An 18746-nucleotide genomic window follows, 5' to 3' on the forward strand; every position below is an offset into this window, starting at 1 on the left:
TTTGTTTTTTTGCAGAGATGACTTTTTAAAAAATTGCACTTTATCAAAATTAAAAATTATTTGTGCCCCAAGGACATCAAGAAAATGAATCTTGGATGAATATAGAGGGTATAATGCTAAATCCAATAAATCAGTCAGAGAAAGACAACTATGATATGATTTCACTTACATGTGGAATTTAGGAAACAAAACAAATGAACAAAGATAAAAAGAAATACATCCTTGGGCAGCCCCGGTGGCGCAGTGGTTTAGCGCCGCCTTCGGCCCAGGGCATGATCCTGGAGACCCAGGATCGAGTCCTACGTTGGGCTCCCTGCATGGAGCCCGCTTCTCCCTCTGCCTGTGTCTCTACCTGTCTCTCTCTCTCTCTGAATGAATGAATAAATAAATCTTAAAAATAAATAAATCCTTAAAGAAGAGAACAAACTGATGTTTGCTAGAGGAAAGGTGGGTTGAGGGGAGGGGTGAAATAGGTGAAGGCAATTAAGAGTACACTTACTGGGATCCCTGGGTGGCGCAGCGGTTTGGCGCCTGCCTTTGGCCCAGGTCGCGATCCTGGAGACCCGGGATCGAATCCCACATCGGGCTCCCGGTGCATGGAGCCTGCTTCTCCCTCTGACTGTGTCTCTGCCTCTCTCTCTCTCTCTCTCTCTGACTATCATAAATAAATAAAAATTTAAAAAAAATTAAAAAAAAAAGAAGTAGAAAGAATTTGTAAACTGTATTCTGTATCTAATTGTTAGAGGCAATATTGAAAAAAAAAAAAAAAAGAGTACACTTACTATGATGAGCACTGAGTAATGTATGGAACTGTTGAATCCTTATACCCCTGAAACTAATAACTGTATGTTAACTATGCTTGAAATAAAAAAAGAAAGTGAGGTGCGCCTATGTGGCTCAGTTGGTTGAGCATCTGCCTCTGGCTCAGGTCATGATCTCGTGGTTCTGGGATCGAGTCCCACATCGAGCTCCCTGCTCAGCAGGGAGCCTGCTTCTCTCTCTGCCTCTATCCTTGGTTCATGCTCAATCTCTCTCTCAAATAAAAAACTAAAATATTACTAAAAAAAAAAGAATGGGGATCCCTGGGTGGCGCAGCGGTTTGGCGCCTGCCTTTGGCCCAGGTCGCGATCCTGGAGACCCAGGATCGAATCCCACGTCGGGCTCCCGGTGCATGGAGCCTGCTTCTCCTTCTGCGTGTGTCTCTGCCTCTCTCTCTCTCTCTCTCTCTCTCTGACTATCATAAATAAATAAAAATTTTAAAAAAAGAATGAATCTTACATCTCAATAATAACAGAAATTAGCTCAATTAAAATATAGTTAAATGAATTCAATAGATATATATTTTTAGATTTATTATTTATTTTAAAGATTTTATTTATTTATTCATGAGAGGCACAGAGAGAGAGAGAGGCAGAGATGTAGGCAGAGGAAGAAGCAGGCTCCATGGAGGGAGCCTGATGTATGGGACTCAGTCCTGGAATCACAGGATCATGCCCTGAGCCAAAAGCAGGCGCTCAACCGCTGAGCCACCCAGGCGTCCCTGTTTGTTTATTTTAGAGAGAGAGAGAGAGAGAGAGAGAGAGAGAGCATGAACAAGAAAGGCAGAGGGAGAGGGAGAGGATCCCAAGCAGACTCCATGCTAATGAGGAGCCTACCACAGGGTTGGATCTTATGACCCTGAGATCACAACCTAAGCCATACCAAAAGTTGGATGCTTAACTAAACTGTACTACCCGCGTGCCCCTTAAATAGACATTTCTTTTTTAAAAAATGCAAATGACTGATAAGCAATGAAAATATGCATAAAATCACTAGTCATTAGGGAAATGCAAATCAGAACCACAGTGGGATACACTTCACACCCACATCTGGTATAGCTAAAATAAAAAAGATCAACAGTGTTGGCGAAGATGTGGAGAAGTTGAAACGCTCATACATTGTTGGTTGAGATTATAAAATGGTGCAAGCGCTTTGCAAAAACAGTCTGGCAGTTTCTCAAAATGTTAAACATAAGAGTTGATGTATGACCTAGAAATTCTGCTAGGCATATACTCAGTAGAATTAGAAACATATGACCACACAGAAACTTATATATAGAGGATTTTGGAGTAATAAAGATATTCTGAAGTTAGTGGTGGTAGTTGTATAACTCCGTGAACATACTGAAACCCACGGGATTCTACACTTTAAAAGGATAATTTATATCTCAAGCTGTTCATAAAAAAAAAGAAAAGAAAGCCATCAAACTAATTTCTAAAGTAGTGCCATTTAACTTTCCCTCCAGGAATGAAAGAAGTTTCCTTTTTCTCTTTGTCCTCACTAACTCCTGGTATTGTCAGTCTTTTTGATTTAGTGGTTCGGTAGTGTAATAGCATCTGATAGTGATTTCAGTTTGCATTTCCTTAACGACTAATGATGATGAGCTGCTTTTCATGTGCATATTACCCACTTGTGTATTTTCTTTGATGACAATGGCTATTGAAAATTTTTGCTCGTTTAAAATTGAGTTGCTTGTCTTACAGTTGTGTTGTAAGAGATTTTTTCCAAGTCTTAATTTTTTATTATTAGCCTGAACAGACAATAACATTTTATTTATTTGTTTGTTTGTTTGTTTGTTTGTTTGAAGATTTTATTTATTTATTCATGACAGACACAGAGAAAGAGAGAGAGGCAGAGGCACAGGCAGAGGCAGAAGCAGGCTCCATGCAGGGAGCCTGATGTGGGACTCGATCCCAGATCTCCAGGATCACACCCCAGGCCGAAGATGGCGCCAAACCGCTGGGCCATCAGGGCTGCCCGAGGATAACATTTTAATAAATATGATCAGAACAAACAAAATCTGAGGGAAATAAAATAAGAACTTTACATATTGTTCTTTGCAAGTATAAACAAGACTGCATAAAAAGACTGAAGTGGCTATTTTCCCCATATTAAATGCTTAAACACAGTTTTGAATACACAGTATGTTCCAGTATCTATCTAGTTGCTTATAAATATTGTTTTTAATGTGATTAATGAATTTGTTTCCTATAAAATTGATCTAAGGTAGATTATAATTATGCTCTAAGGGATTTTGATCTCTTCTCTATATAAGTCCTTTATTAGATTTATCATTTGCAAATATTTTCTCAGTCTCTGGCTTCTCTTTTCATTCTCTTAATAGTATTTTTGAAAAGCAAAAGCTTTGGATCCCCGGGTGGCTCAGCGGTTGAGCGCCTGCCTTCGGCCCAGGGCGTGATCCTGGAGTCCTGGGATCAAGTCCCACATGGGGCTCCCTGCAATGGAGCCTGCTTTTCCCTCTGCCTGTGTCTCTGCCTCTCTCTTTGTGTCTCTCATGAATAAATAAATAAAATCTTTTTAAAAAGAAAAGAAAAAGTTTTACATTTCAATGGTGTCCAGTTCATCAGTATTTTTCCTTTATGGATCTTGCTTTTGATGACATGTCTAAGAAATCTCTGCCTAATTCAGGGTCACAGAGATAGTTTTCTCCTGTTTTCTTCTACAAATTCCTTTAGTTTCACCTGTTTACATTTAGGTTTTGAATCTATCTGGAGTTAGATTTTGCGTATGGTGTAAGGTAAGTGACCAGTTGTTTCTGTGTCATTGGTTAGAAGAAAATGATCCTTTCCCCTTGGGACTTCTGTTAAAAACCAGTTGTCCACAACTTATGTAGTTTTCTTTCTGAACTCTATTCTGCTCCATTTATCTAATGTGTGGGCCATACCACACTCACTTGGTTATTTTACATTTGTAATAACTTTTAAAATCAGATAATGTCCTCCAGTGTGCTGTTCTTCAAAATTGTTTTGGCTATTCTGTGGTTTTTCGCATTTCCTTATAAATTATGGAATGAGTTTGTTGACACCTTCAAAAAATTCTGAAATTTTTAATTGTAATTGCCTTGAATCTATTGGTCAGTTTGAGAATCGCCATCTTAACAATACTGAGTCTTCTATTAATGAACATAGCATAGTATTTCTCTCCATTTATTTAGATCTGACATTTTTTTGAGTTTTGGTGACTTGAAATGATTGTTGCTGACAGTTGTCAAATTTTATACTGTTCTTTTGTAGATAAAAATCATTAACCTATTCAGATATCATAACCAGAAGATATTTTGCAGTATTTTTAACCTAATAACAACCTATACTTCCAGTATTTTTTTTTTACTTACAGTATTTTTATTATATTTTTCTATCGTAAAATTTTTAAAAAGATTTCTTGAAAGGCGCTAGGTAGGTATGATTTTGTCATAATTATACTAATTGTGATACTTGTAGAAACTCAACTCTAATGGAGAAGACAAAAGTACCTTTTAACTTTTTTTTCCGTGTTTTGTATTTAAAGGCTCGCCAACTCAATTCCTTGAAGAGAAAATGCCCTACGAGGGATATCAGAACATCCAGAGCTGGCCAGAAAATACAAACTTTTGCTTTGAGCCAGAACAGTTGGTGAATCCTACCCAGACTGGTAAGTACAGACTTGCCTGTGACTGCTCAGTGTAAGCAATGACATAAACATGAAATATTTGCAGCCACCATGTAGATAAACTTTTTAGCTTAAATATAGCTTGTAAAGCACAACCAAGGTGTAATCATTTACTCTGAACATTTAGTTGACCCTTTCTCTTCTCAATCCCTTCTTCTGAGGCCCATGCCCCTCTAAATCTCTCCCTTTCAAGGACTGTTTTTGTAATTTAACTGAAACTGATATTCATTGAAGACTAAATTGTCAGTAGTACCTTAGATTCTTAATTCTTCCAAAAGGAATTTTTACAGTAATTATAGCACCATTTGTTGAATGTCTGTTTCGTGTGCCAGGCACAGTGCTAGCACCTTCCTATACATATTTTCTGTGTTTCTAACCTAAGTCTGCAAGTATTTATCATCCTCATTTGACAGAAGGAACTAAGACTCATACCCAATTTCTATAAAATCAAACTAATCTATAGAGACCAAAAGCATAGTTTTTGGTAGTTGCCTAGAGCTAGAAATGGTGGCAGGAATGGATTGTAGAAGGACCTCAAAGTGGTAGCATCAATGGCCCCATGCCAGGTTGAGAGCTCAGTTTTTTTTGTTTGTATTTTGTATTTATATATGGCTTCCTTTCTGCCATCTAACTTATAAGGTGCTTATAGCTGATTCCAAATGAACTAGTACTTGATGTTCTATACCATTTTCTAATTATTGACTGTCTTAGATATATGATAATTTTTAAAAACTGCTTTATTGAGTCGTAATTCGTATAACATACAATTCACCTATTCAAAGTGTACAATTCAGTGGATTTTTAGTGTATTCACATATATATAAAGCTATCACCAGAATCAGCTTTACAATATTTTTATTACCTTAAAAACAAACTCTGTATTCTTTAGATATCACTCCCTGTCTCTTTATCCAACCCAGCACTAAGCAACCACTAATCGACTCTCTCTCTAAATTTATCTGTTCTGCACATTTTATAAGATGGAATCGTATGTGCTCTTTTGTGACTGGCTTTTTCACTTAGCAAGCTTTCAAGAATTGTGCATTTTGTGCCATGGGTCAGTGCTTCATTCTTTCAGAGGGACCTATTGCATAGATATACCACATTTTGTTTATCTTTTCATCAGTTGATAAATGTGTAGGTTGTTTGCGGGGTTTTTTTGTTTTTGTTTTGTTTTACTGTTGTTAGTACTGCTGTTTTAATCATTCATGTACAGGTTTTTGTGCAAACACACATTTTCATTTACCTTGGGTTTGTTTATACCTGGGTTGGTATTGCTGATTATTTGGTAACTATTTAATCATTTGATGAATTGCCCAACTATTTTCCAAAGCATCCATTTTATATTCTTACCAATAGTGGGTTAGGTTTATAATTCCTCCACATCTTTAAAAATGCTTGTTTTACCTTTTGAAAAATTATATTTAGCCTAGTTGCTATTGAAATGGTATCCTGTTGTGATTTTTATTTGCATTTTCCTCTTAGCTAATGATCATCTTTTTATCTTTTCATGTGTTTACTGGCTATTTGTATATCTTCATTAGAGAAATGTGTATTCAGATACCATGTCCTATTTTTTTTTTAAGATTTTATTTATTCATGACACAGAAAGAGAGAGAGGCAGGGAAACAGGCAGAAGGAAAGAAACAGGCTCACTGAAGGAACCCAATCAGGACTTGAACCCAGGACCCCGGGATCATGACCTGAGCCAAAGGCAGGCACTCAACCACTGAGCCACCCAGACGTTCCCTTTGCCTTTGTCCCATTTTCTTTTTTTAAGATTTTATTTATTTATTCATGACAGATACAGAGAGAGAGGCAGAAGCACAGGCAGAGGGAGAAGCAGGTTCCATGCAGGGTGCCTGATGTGGGACTCAATCCCAGGTCTCCAGAATCACACCCTGGGCCGAAGGTGGCGCTAAACCGCTGGTCCACCGGGGCTGCCCCCCTTTTTACCATTTTTAATTGGTGTGTCTTTGTTGTTGTTGTTGTCTTATAAGAGTTCTTTATATACTAGACCCTTATTAGATTTATGATTTGCAAATATTTTTTCCCATGTTATGGGGGTTGTCTTCTAATTTTCTTTTCTTAATTTTCTTGATAGTGCCCTTTGATGCATAGAAGTGTTTTATTTTGATGAGGCCCAATTACCTAGTTTTTATTTTGCCGTTCATGCTTTTGTGTCATAGCTAAAAATTCATTGCCAAATCTGAGGTCATGAACATCTATCCTTATGTTTTGTTCTAAAAATTTATAATTTTATCTCTTGTATTAAGGTCTTTGATCCATTGTAAGTTGATTTTTGTATATGGTGAGAGGTAGAGAAATCCAGATTCATTATTTTGCATGTGGATATCCAGTTGTCCCAGCTCCATTTTTTGAAAATATCATTCTTTCCCCATTTCCTAGTCTTGGCATTCTTGCTGAAATCTGTTCACCATAGACCTATAGTTTTATCAACTCTTAGTTCTATTGCACTGATGTGTATGTCTGTCCTTATACCAGTACTATTCTATCATGATTACTGTAGCTTTGTGTAAGTGTTGCAGTGGAGAAGTGTGAATCTTCCTACTTTTTAAAAAAAATATTTTATTAATTTATCATGAGAGACACAGAGAGAGAGGCAGAGACACAGGCAGAGGGAGAAGCAGGCTCCATGCAGGGAGCCCGTTATGGGACTTGATCCCGGGACTCCAGGATCACACCCCTGAGCTGAAGGCAGGGGCCAAACCATTGAGCAATCCAGGGATTTTTTTTTTTTTTTTTTTTTTTTTTTAATGATTGTTTTGGCTGTTCTGGGTCCTTTGCAATTCCACATGAATTTTATAATCAGCTTGTCAATTTTTTTTAAAGATTTATTTTATTTGAGAGAGAATGTGTGAGAGAGCACACGAGGGGAGGGGTGCAGAGGGAGAGAGAGAAGCAGACTTCTCACTGAGCAGGGAGCCCAATGTGGGGCTCCATCCCAGGATCCCGGGATCATGACCTGAGTAAAGGCAGATGCTTAACTAACTGAGCCACCCAGGTGCCTAGGTTGTCAGTTTCTGTAAAGAAATCAGCTGGGATTCTGCTGGGAATTGCATTGAATCTATAGATCAAATTGAGGAGTTTTGCCATCTTAACAATATTAAGTCTTTCAGTTCATAAACATAGAATGTTTTACATTTATGTATACCTTATTTCAACAATATTTTTGAAGTTTTCAGAGTATAAATTTTATACTCTGTTTTGTAAAACTTATTCCTAATATTTTGGTTTTTTGATGCTATGAATGGAATGGTTTTCTTTTTTTGGAATAGTTTTCTTAATTTCATTTTTAGATTGTTCATTGGAAGGTAATAGGTATACAATTGACTTTTGTATATTGATCTTGTATCTTCCAACCTTGCTGAACTCATTAGTTTTAGTAGTTTTTTAGTGGATTCCTCATGATTTGACCAAAAAGATAGAATGCCATTAGAGATGGGAAGATTGTATGAATGGTCATTTGGGAAGCATGTTACATTTTGACTTTATTTTATATATTAAAAATTGGTAATCTAGGGGTGCCTGGGTGGCTCAGTTGGTTAAGCATATACCTTCAGCTCAGTTCATGTTCTTGGGGTCCTGGGATTGAGCCCCGCGTCCTACTTAGCCTACTTATCCCTCTGCTGCTCCCCCCTGCTTGTGCTCTCTCACTCACTCTCTCTCTGTCAAATAAAATAAATTAATAAAATCTTAAAAAAAAAAAAGGATTGGCAATTTTAGGAAAGCCAAGAGGGGCACCAGGGTGGCTCAGTGGTTGAGCATCTGCCTTTGGCTCAGGTCATGGTCCCAGGGTTCTGGGATCAAGTCCCCGCATTGGGCTCTCCTCAGGGAGTCTGCTTCTCACTCTGCATATGTCTCTGCCTCTCTCATGAATACATAAATAAAATCTTTTAAAAAAGAAAGTTAAGATATAAGGGGTGAGTTCTAGATGTCTCGAGGTACAAATTTGAGTATTACTAAGTTACAGGATTTTAAACTGTAGGATTAAATGAGATCACTATGAGGGAGTGAATATAGATGGAGAAAAGGTCTTCTCCCTGTAACCACTCATTTCTTTAGTTTTCAGCTTAAGTATTTATCAGGTGAAGATCTTCTTGAACGAAAATATTGCTCTGCTAAATGTTCTCAGCCCTGACCTTCTGCATCTCCTCTGTTTTTTTTTTTTTTTTTTTTAAGATTTTATTTATTTATTCATGATAGACGCAGATAGAGAGGCAGAGACACAGGCAGAGGGAGAAGCAGGCTCCATGCAAGGAGCCCGATGTGGAACTCAATCCCAGGACTCCAGGATCCCGCCCTGGGCCAAAGGCAGGTGCTAAACCGCTGAGCCACCCAGGGATCCCTTCCCTTTTTTTTTTTTTTTTTTCTTTTTAAAGATTATATTTATTTATTCATGAGAGACACAGAGAGAGAGAGGCAGAGACATAGGCAGAGGGAGAAGCAGGCTCCATGCAGGGAGCCCGATGTGGGACTCGATCCTGGGGCTCCAGAATCATGCCTTGGGCCAAAGGCAGATGCTTAATCGCTGAGCCACCCAAGCGTCCCTCCTCTGGGTTTTTAGAGCACACAGGCTCTGCCATATTAGAGGCACTCCGTAAAAAATAAGTAAATGACGGAACTTGGTTAGAAACCATTCATTTTTACATGCAAGTTAGCAAATCTTCCATCCTCATATGCACACCATACAATTACTCTCCTTGATGGTTTAGGCTTCCTGTTTTCCTTCAGTGGAAGTGCAAGAAGCAGAACAAGCAAGCAACCACCCCAAACCAAGTGATACTGGAGAGAATGAATGGTTATAATCTCTCTTCCCAGCTCCCCTGCTGTTCTGGCGAAGCAACATTGGGGTCTCCTCCATCCCCAACAGTTCTTAGTTTGCCTTCTGCTTGTTTATACTTACCAGTGCCATGGTCTCCCCTGATCTTGACAACCCTAACTAGAAGAGGGTGGTACAGCTTGCCTCTGACAAATGAAGCCCCTGAAGGGAATGAGTCACTAGGATCCACCAAGGAACTAGTTAGAAATCAGATTCTTAGGGCCTAGCAATCAGTGTTTCTTTAAGGCTGCAGGGTAATTCAGATGTGTGCAAATTTTGAGAAGGCCTCCTTAGAAGCAGATTTTTTTTAAAGATACTACTTATTTATTAGAAAAAGTGAGCACAAGCAGGGAGAAGGGCAGAGGAAGAAGCAGACACCCCACTGAGCAGAGCACTCAATGCAGGGCTCCATCCTAGGGCCCTGGGATCATGGCCTGAACTGAAGGCAGATCCTTAACTGACTAAGCTACCTGCCCCAGAAGCTGAATTCTTTTTTTTTTTCTCTAATAAAGAATTTATTGTAGGATTGGCGTATTTTATATTAAGGGTATATTTTATACTAAGGGCAATGAGAAAAAGCATGCTATTATCCCCCTTTCTGGTACCTAGAATAAAACCATGCTGATCACAAACCTTTCCAGTGTAGAATATCAGAAAGATTAATTAATTAATTAATTTATTTATTTATGATAGTCACGGGGGGGGGGGGCAGAGACATAGGCAGAGGGAGAAGCAGGCTCCATGCACCGGGAGCCTGATGTGGGATTCGATCCCGGGTCTCCAGGATCGCGCCCTGGGCCAAAGGCAGGCGCCAAACCGCTGCGCCACCCAGGGATCCCAGAATATCAGAAAGATTAAATCACAAATCTTTTAGTACATTTCTCAAAGTTCTGTTGACCATCGCATTCTTAATATTTAATTTCTGCTTCAGGGCAGAAATGTCTTATGACCATTTCATGACTAAAGATCAAAAAGAAAGGAAGCCACTTTAAAGTAATTTGGAAACAGTATCCACAGTTTAAAGGCTGATTATCCTTTGCTTGCATTGGAATACATGCTGATCTGTCTGCTCAAGGAAGTAGATGTGCTAGTAGCAATGAACACACAGGACAATTTTTATTTAAATTCTAGTTGGTTAACATATAGTGTAATATTGGTTTCAGGGATAGAATTCAGTGAATCATCACTTACATATAACACTCAGAGCTCATCATAGCAAGCGTCCCTTAGCAAAATTTTTGCTTGGCCTGACTGGCTTTGTGACTGGCTTTGCTCTTTTCTCGTATAAGAAGGCAGTTTCCCTGATGTTTTGAGTGTCTTTACTTACGGCAACTTCTGATTCTAGAGTTTATTTCTCTTCTTAAGATGCCAGCTGTTCACCTTGTTTTATTCAGACAGTTCTTTAAAGGTAGTTTTCTTCATAAAGTCCACATGAGGTATTGTCTTTACTTGTCTGGCTGTCTTCCCCTCCCCCCATATAACCTAAAATGAATGTCTAAATATATATTGAAAGTTTAATTATATCTGTACTTTCAACTCTAAACATATTATAGAATTGAGTATTAGTTGTGCTTTTGGTTTTTTATTTGTTAGCTGATTCAGATAATCAAATCTTAGAGAATATGAGATTACATATTCTTTACCATGTTCAGTCACATATTATCTCAATTTATTTAACTTCTATTGATGACACAAATGTAGCCAATCAGTATTCATCATAATGTAAGAAATGCTAATCTTTTTAGCTATATTCACTGAATGAGTTTTAAATTCCTTCTTTATTCCAGATCCTTTTAAGATGCACCATGATGATGGCCTGGAGGATTTTCTCTTTCTCCCCAGTGGAACAACCAGTGCTGCAGCATTTACAGAACGAAATGATCCCCTGCAAGACAGTTATGGTATGATTTCTTCAACTAGATTGATTGGTTAACTCCAAACAATTAAGATGGACTTTTACCCATCACCTTTGAATTTAACCACTCATATTTTTTGGCTCTAGCTGTAACAAGGCTCTTTCTAGATTGGTCTCAGGAGAGAATTTAGTTGAGCTGCTCAGGGTCTGCTCACCTCCTCTCATTGGATCTTGAATACTATACGATAGGGCCAGATTCTTTTTTTTTTTTTTTTTTTAATTCAGACAGAGAGAGAGAGAGAGAGAGAGAGGCAGAGACACAGGCAGAGGGAGAAGCAGACTCCATGCAGGAAGCCTGACGTGGAACTCAATCCTGGGTCTCCAGGATCACACCCTGGGCTGCAGGCGGCGCTAAACCGCTGCGCCACTGGGGCTGGATAGGGCCAGATTCTATCTCCACATTATACCAGCTCATTACCTCAGGCAAGTTATGTCCTCTCTAAACTGTGATTTCTTTATCTGTGGGGCCAGCGCTTGTTCCTGCCTTAAAGATGTGGTGACAATTAAATAGAATTTTATAAGAGCACTTCTCATAACATCTGGTACTTAGTAAACATTAAACATGTCTTATTTCTCAATTAGTAGTATCCTTATTCCTGGTTTTGTATAACTTTTAACGTGAATGTGGCCAGGATACCATGAGGGAAGTGAAACTTTACTTCTTACCATCTTAGGTTTTTAGCTGGGACTCTTAACAAAAAGACAGATTAGCAGGAGACAGTTTGTTAACACATGCAGAATCCATCATACGGGAGAAAAGTAACGCAAAGTGGTAGCTTAGAATTTAAATTTATATAGCATCTTCAACAAAGAACAGTAAATGTGTAAAGAAGTGAAAGGAAAGGGTTACTTGGGTGGCTCAACTGGTTAGACATCTGCCTTCAGCTCAGGTCATGATCCTCGGGTCTTGGAGTCAAGCCTGGCTTTGGGCTTCTTGCTCAGTAGGGAGCTTACTTCTCCCTCTTCTCCTCCTACTTGTGTTCTCTTGCTATCAAATGAATAAATAAAATCTTAAAGAAAAAAAAAAAAAAAGGGCAGCCCCAGGGGCTCAGCAGTTTAGCCCCGCCTTCGGCCCTGGGCATGATCCTGGAGATCCGGGATCAAGTCCCATGTCAGGCTCCCTGCATGGAGCCTGCTTCTCCCTCTGGCTGTGTCTCTGCCTCTCTCTCTCTCTCTGTGTGTGTCTCTCATGAATAGATAAATAAAATCTTTTAAAAAAGAAAAGAAATGACAAGACAAAGGAATGCAGTTTTTAGGCTTCCATGAGTGGCAAACTGTGGGTAAAAAATGCGTGAGAAAAAAAAAAATGCGTGAGAGGGATCCCTGGGTGGCGCAGCGGTTTAGCGCCTGCCTTTGGCCCGGGGCGCGATCCTGGAGACCCGGGATCGAATCCCACATCGGGCCCCCGGTGCATGGAGCCTGCTTCTCCCTCTGCCTATGTGTCTGCCTCTCTCTCTCTCGATGTGTGACTATCATAAATAAATAAAAATTAAAAAAAAAATGCGTGAGAGGGAACCAGTGGAGTAAAGTTTGTTTGCAGGTTCCTCTGGTGCTCTCTCTGGGCTGATAGTCTGTCTCCCAGAAGAAGAGAATTTATATCCTGCCCTTAGGCAGAAAGTGGGGAGCTTTTTCTAGGTTTATTGCTCCCTAATTGCTTTCAGTTCAAAATAATTTTTATGTCAAAGAGGCATATTTTGTAGTGACATTCTGGTTTCCTTCAGTACCTATTGCCAATAAGTCCCACTTCCAATAATGCTTATAATTTTGTATTTGTAAAGCTCATGCCTAATAATATGTTGTAATTATGCTTCTCTTTGAACTGAGGATCTAGGGGGAAAGATGTCATATAAGTTAATGTTGATGCTATCCATGTTGATGCTATCCATGTAGTCACCTGACGTTTTGATTGTGGCTTTGACTCCTGTATTTTTCAGCTTGCCAGCTAGCAAGTCATTTAGTCCCACTGACTTCTTTACAGCATCTTGTTCTCTTCCTTTATGCTCCCTCTGCCTTCCTCTGTAGAAGCCCCTGTCCCTTCATATCTAGGCCACCTCAGGAGTCTCCTGACAGACTTCCTGCTCCCTTTTAAATTCATTCCAGACATACCTGTTGCGTTGGTCACTGGGTCCCTGTTCTATATTTATCATCTCATTTTTCATTAAGACCTTAAAAGACTGTTTTTTGCCCTTCAAGTCTAAATTTCTCTGGCTTTCCAGATCCTTCTTCCATTGTTCGCTCTAATCCTGTTTTCTCTCTGGTTTGCAAGATCTATTTGAATCCAACTGATTTGATAGTTGCAGAAACATTCTTGTCCTACTGGCATTTTCATACTTTTCTTTGCTCAGTGTCCTCCGTCCTTGAAATGGACTACTCTCTCCTCTCTTCCTGCTCTTGCTTCTCCTCTGAAGCCTCTGTAGCTGTTCTGATCCTCATGGTTGTTCTTAAACTCTTGGAGCACTTAGTCCATACTATACAGTATTTTTTTAAACTTTTTTTAAAATGACATTTCAAGATTATTATTTGAGAGAGAATGAGCAAGAATGAGCACAAGTCAGGAGGAGTGCAAGAAGGGAGAGGCAGAGGGAGAAGCAGGCTCCCCATCAAGCAGAGTCTGGTGCGGGGCTCAATTTCAGGACCCTGGGATCATGACCCAAGCCAAAGGCAGACACTCAAACTAACTAAGCCACCCAAGTGCCCCCTATACAGTATTTAATATATGTTTGTCTTGCCCCTCTAGCTAAATTGTAATACTCTTGATGGCAAGGACCATGTGATATTAAATCCCCTATTATGTCTGACAGAGGCTAGCATGATAATAATCCTTCTACATTTGTCTCTTTCTAAATAATTTACAAACATTTTCACAGAACTGTTGTGTAATGTTGCAGAGGAAGGCATTCATCTCATTTTACAGATGAGGAAATCAAGAGTCACAATTCCTTACTGTACATTGTGTTGTGCCAGTTATGATATTTTTGGTGCTAGAGCTTCATCTTTGGTACTTTGACTCCTTGCAATATGCTGTAGAAGGTTCCTAGTTAATGCTGACCAATGGCATGACAGCCAGGTAACAATTTACCAAAACCTGAAAAACATCAACAATTTTTACTTTAAAACTCTCTTGCTTTGTTTTTCATTAGTCCTTAGGTCTTTGTCATTATGGCAGTATACAAAGCTGATTTTCAATATCAAATGCCTTTTTTCCCTCATTACTGACCCAGTTTCAAAAATCTGTTTGTGTTTCAATATTAGGTCTGTTTCCCTGTGGCACATTTTCTCCTGCAGCTGTTGTTCCTCAGGGGTGGCCCATGGAAGCCCCAAACTCTCCACATTCAGAATCCTTCATTTCCCCAATGGCCACACCACAGCCTCTGCAGCCCACAGGTAGAAGCTCTCTTTATCACTTAATGGTTACAGTATCATAATTTAAATCACCAGACTTCATTTTTAGCAGTGTACAGCAGTATAGATAAACATTTTAGAACTATCACAAATGCTTTTATTCCTTTAATTACTGATTTCACAGCTGAAGGAATGAAGGTGTGGGTGAAATACAACACTTGGAGTTCGTGGGCACAGAAAATCTTTTTTTAATTCAGTGCAGATTTATGCCTTAGAGGTTTTTTCTAGATGTGCCACAGGTTCCCATTCTTAAAATAGCTGTGTGCCTGGGCTGCTGCTGTTTTTAAACCTGTGTTTTTTCTTTTCCTTCTCTACTATGTACTCTCTCGGTATCCTGTTCTTCTCAGTACCGGGACTATGAAAGAGTAGGGTATTATGTTTAGGGTATTATGGTCACAAAATCTAGATACTCCTGTGTTCTCAGAAAGTAAGTTTTGAATGCAGAGCTATGAGCACACAGTGATGAGTCCTAAATTTCCAACTTACTTCCCATAGAGCCAGCTGAAGAGGTAGAAATGACATCAGCAGAAGAGAGGGCACCAGCAGAAGCATTGGAAACCATGAGGGGCCTGGAGGCTGCTGACATGTCACCATTTAGAGAAACAGAGATGGCTCTAGCTGAGGACCTGGCACCAGCCACAGAAATAGAGGTGGCATTGGCTAAAGACATGGAAGTATCTCCCAAATCAGATGTGACACAGGCTAAGGACATAGAATCATCTATGGAGTCAGATATGGCCTTAGTCAAGGACATGGTACTGCCCAGAGAAACAGAAGAAGCTCCAGTTAAGGATGTCGTATTGTCCAGAGAAGAAGATGTATCATTAGCCAAGGATGTGGTACTACCCCCAGAAACAGAGGTGGCCCTAGCCAAGGATATATTATCATTCAAAGAAACAGAGAGAGCACCACCTATAAAAATGGATTTGTCCCCAGATGAGGGCACGGTACCATGCACAGACAGAGAGATGGCCCCAGCCAAGGGTGTGGTATCACTCTCAGAAATAGAAGTGGCATTGGCTAAAGATGTTATATCATCCACAGAAATACCTTCAGCCAAGGAAGTGGCTTTGTCCCCAGAAACAGAGGTGGCCCCAACTGGGGACATGGCACTGCCTCCCGAAACCAAGGTGATCTTGACTGAGGTTGTGCCACTGCCCCCAGAAACAAAGGTGGCTGCAGTCAAGGACATTGCTCTATATCCAGATATAGAAAAGACCCCAGTGAAGGACGTGGCTCCATCCCCAGAATCAGAGATGGTCCTGGGCAAGGATGTGTCTCCATCCCAAGAAACAGAGTTGGCCCTGGGCAAGGACATGGTTTCACCTCCAGAAACAGAGGTAGCCCTGGACAAGAATGTGGCAGTGCCACCAGAAACGGAAGTGACCCTGACCAAGGATGTGCCTCAGCCTCCAGAAACAGAGGTAGCCCTGACTAAGGATGTGGCTCTGCCCCCTGGGACAGAGGTGATCCTGGCCAACAATGTGAATCCCGCCAAGGATGTTGCACCACTCTCAGAAACAGAGGTGGCACCAGTTCCAGCTAAGGACATGGACACTCCATGGACACAGGAAGAAATAAGCAAGGCGTCCCAGTTAAAATCTCCCAAGGATGAGGGGCAGTCAGCTGCATCTACTTTTATCATTTCTCCAGGTACGGGTTTATGTTTACTCAGTATTTCTGTCTCCCATGGGGTAGTCTCCAGAAGGGTAAGGGACAAATGTTCTAGAGAATATAAAGACCGTTACACTGTATTTTGCTCTGTTTATACACATTCTAGACTTTCTCACCTCCGTCCTCTTCCCATTCCCAGCACCCTCCTCCTTTCTCTGCTAATTTGTTTTCCTTGTTGATAATTTAAGCAACAAAAGAAAATGTTCAGTAAAAGAGACTTTTGCTATCTCGTCTCCCTACCTGCTTATATACTAGATTCCAAGTCTCTGCCTCACTCCTGTTACTGGAAGGAAGCCATCTCTGCGCCTCATTAATAAGGCTGTTTTCTATTTTGCATTAGATCCCACATCCTCTTGCCTGCTTAAGTATGCCCTAGCCTAGACATTCCTTCCTTTCCTGCCTCTCACCAGTTTTTGCCCCCATCCATTGAATCATTCCCACCAACATCCAAATATTTGATATTTTTCCCATTTAAGACAAAAAGTTTCCCAATTTCACCTTCTACCTACCACTCTAGCTATCTCTCTGCTGCCCTCAGAGGAGCATCCCTCCCTCAATCCCTCCAAAACTATTCCTGCTTCCAGTTTCTGAAAGGTGGAGAAAGAGCTTAAGTAGTGCTGCTCTAAAATCTGTGGTATTTACTGTTACGCTTAGAACCAGTCCCAGCCATGGGCCAGAAGTACAACTTGCCAACAGATGACGATTCTGTGTTAGAGAAACAAAAGCAAAAGAAACCATTCAGTAGCCAACCTCCTGAACTTTCTTCAGAGATCTCAGGTAAGTTAGGGATACCAAGTGGAATCTGAAACTGCTTCAACTGGGAGCAATGGGTTGGTGGTGGTGGATGCTGTTCTTAGTTTTTGTGATAGTAATTAGCAGTATTGTTTATGAAGTCCATTCTCTTTCTTAGATAGATTTTTGTCTTGTTTGGGCATAAGGTCAGCTGGTTACATAGTTTTTTGTTTTTGTTTTTGTTTTTACGTATTTTTAAATTATCACTACATCAACTCAAGACATCTAAATTTTTTTTTTTTAAGATTTTTAATTTATTTATTCCTGAGAGACAGAGAGAGAGGCAGAGACATAGGCAGAGGGAGAAGCAGGGTCCCTGCAGGGAGCCTGATGTGGGACTCAATCCCAGGACACTCAACCACTGACCCACCAGGTGTCCCAAGACATCTAAATTTTAGCCCAGTTCAACTGTTCAATATTATATGCTGTGTGGTCTTGAGTAGGTTATTTAACTTCCCTGTATCTCCATTTATTCAGCTATATGAGGAATATGTTGGTCAAATGTTCTGTAAACCTTTGCTAATAAGCCCGTGTTAGATACAGTGTGTTTTATGACCCAACAGCATCTGCCTATTACAAATGCATCGTCCTCGATTCCACCTCAGACCTTCATAAGCATTTTAATAAGTTTTCCAGACAATTCTTATACACACTAAACTTTGAGAGGCACTGCTCCAAGGTACTTTCTAACTTGGAGTTCGATCATTCAGTGAACTTTAAGATTGCATGTCTTAGATATAAGTCAAAGCATGTATGTATGATTATCAACTTAATGATTCTCTGCTTACTTTTCTGTGACTGATTAGAATGTAAACTCGAGGGCAGGGACCGTGACTTATTTCACTGAGATGCTAAAGTGCTTACATACTGTCTAGCCCCAAGTAGGAGCTAAATAAAGTGATTTTTTTTTTAATGTTGTCTTAGTGACTCAGCATATCAATAAAGATTTATCAAATCCTTATTGTATACAAAATATACCATGCTAAGGGATATAGATATTGAACTCTGGGTCCTTGCCCTTGTGTTGTTACATCATAGCCTGGATGGTGAGGAAAGTTGCCAGGCATGAACTTTGTAGCCAAAGATTCATATAATAATTCAATTAAATAATATTAAGAGATAGCATCAAATAGCTGGTTGGTTGCCAAATTAAATGTTATAAATGTTGTGGGGTACTGAAACCTAGCACTTTCTTGAAAGAAGCAGTAATTGACCTGAGATGTTAAATAAAGGATTGGATTTGTAGGACATTAGAGGGTAAAAACAAGAACAGAAAGTACTATTTAAGTGTTTCAATGTTCTCTGAAGTCATTTCATTGGATCAGGCTTGACAAGAGCTATCCTACACCTGCTCTTAGTGAGTCTCTTCCCAGAATCTTGAATCCATGCTGCATTGACTTGGAGATAAGAGGTTGGACAACTTGATTTCTTGAAACTTTTCCAAGGATACTTATCCTAACTGTTCTAATTCATTACCCTTCTGGGCATTATGTATATTTTTCTATCTTTTGGGAAGTACATTTAGGAACAGAACATTGAAATCTAACACATTTGTCTTTCAAAGTAGGAGGCTTTGGTTCTGGAATGATGAAGATGTTTCTTTAGCCAAAATAACTAATTCAGTCTCTTTTT

General features: G+C 39.7%; 1 protein-coding gene across 33 annotated transcripts in view; it reads left to right on the top strand.

Moving 5' to 3' along the window:
- Window positions 1-18746, top strand: part of MAP4 (microtubule associated protein 4) — a 204789-nt gene that overhangs the window by 133712 nt on the left and 52331 nt on the right. For 30 of the 33 annotated variants that reach the window (XM_035703261.2, XM_035703268.2, XM_025455686.3 and 27 more), the window contains 5 exons: window positions 4348-4470; window positions 11119-11232; window positions 14499-14630; window positions 15144-16301; window positions 16977-17099. In XM_035703261.2, coding sequence (XP_035559154.1) covers window positions 4348-4470; window positions 11119-11232; window positions 14499-14630; window positions 15144-16301; window positions 16977-17099 — 1650 coding nt within the window. The remainder of the gene's footprint in view (window positions 1-4347; window positions 4471-11118; window positions 11233-14498; window positions 14631-15143; window positions 16302-16976; window positions 17100-18746) is intronic. The other 3 variants (XM_025455682.3, XM_049098004.1, XM_049098005.1) reach the window with 1 other exon arrangement.

The sequence above is a fragment of the Canis lupus genome, chromosome 20 (assembly GCF_003254725.2).
Source record: "Canis lupus dingo isolate Sandy chromosome 20, ASM325472v2, whole genome shotgun sequence".
NCBI classification, from domain to species: domain Eukaryota; kingdom Metazoa; phylum Chordata; class Mammalia; order Carnivora; family Canidae; genus Canis; species Canis lupus.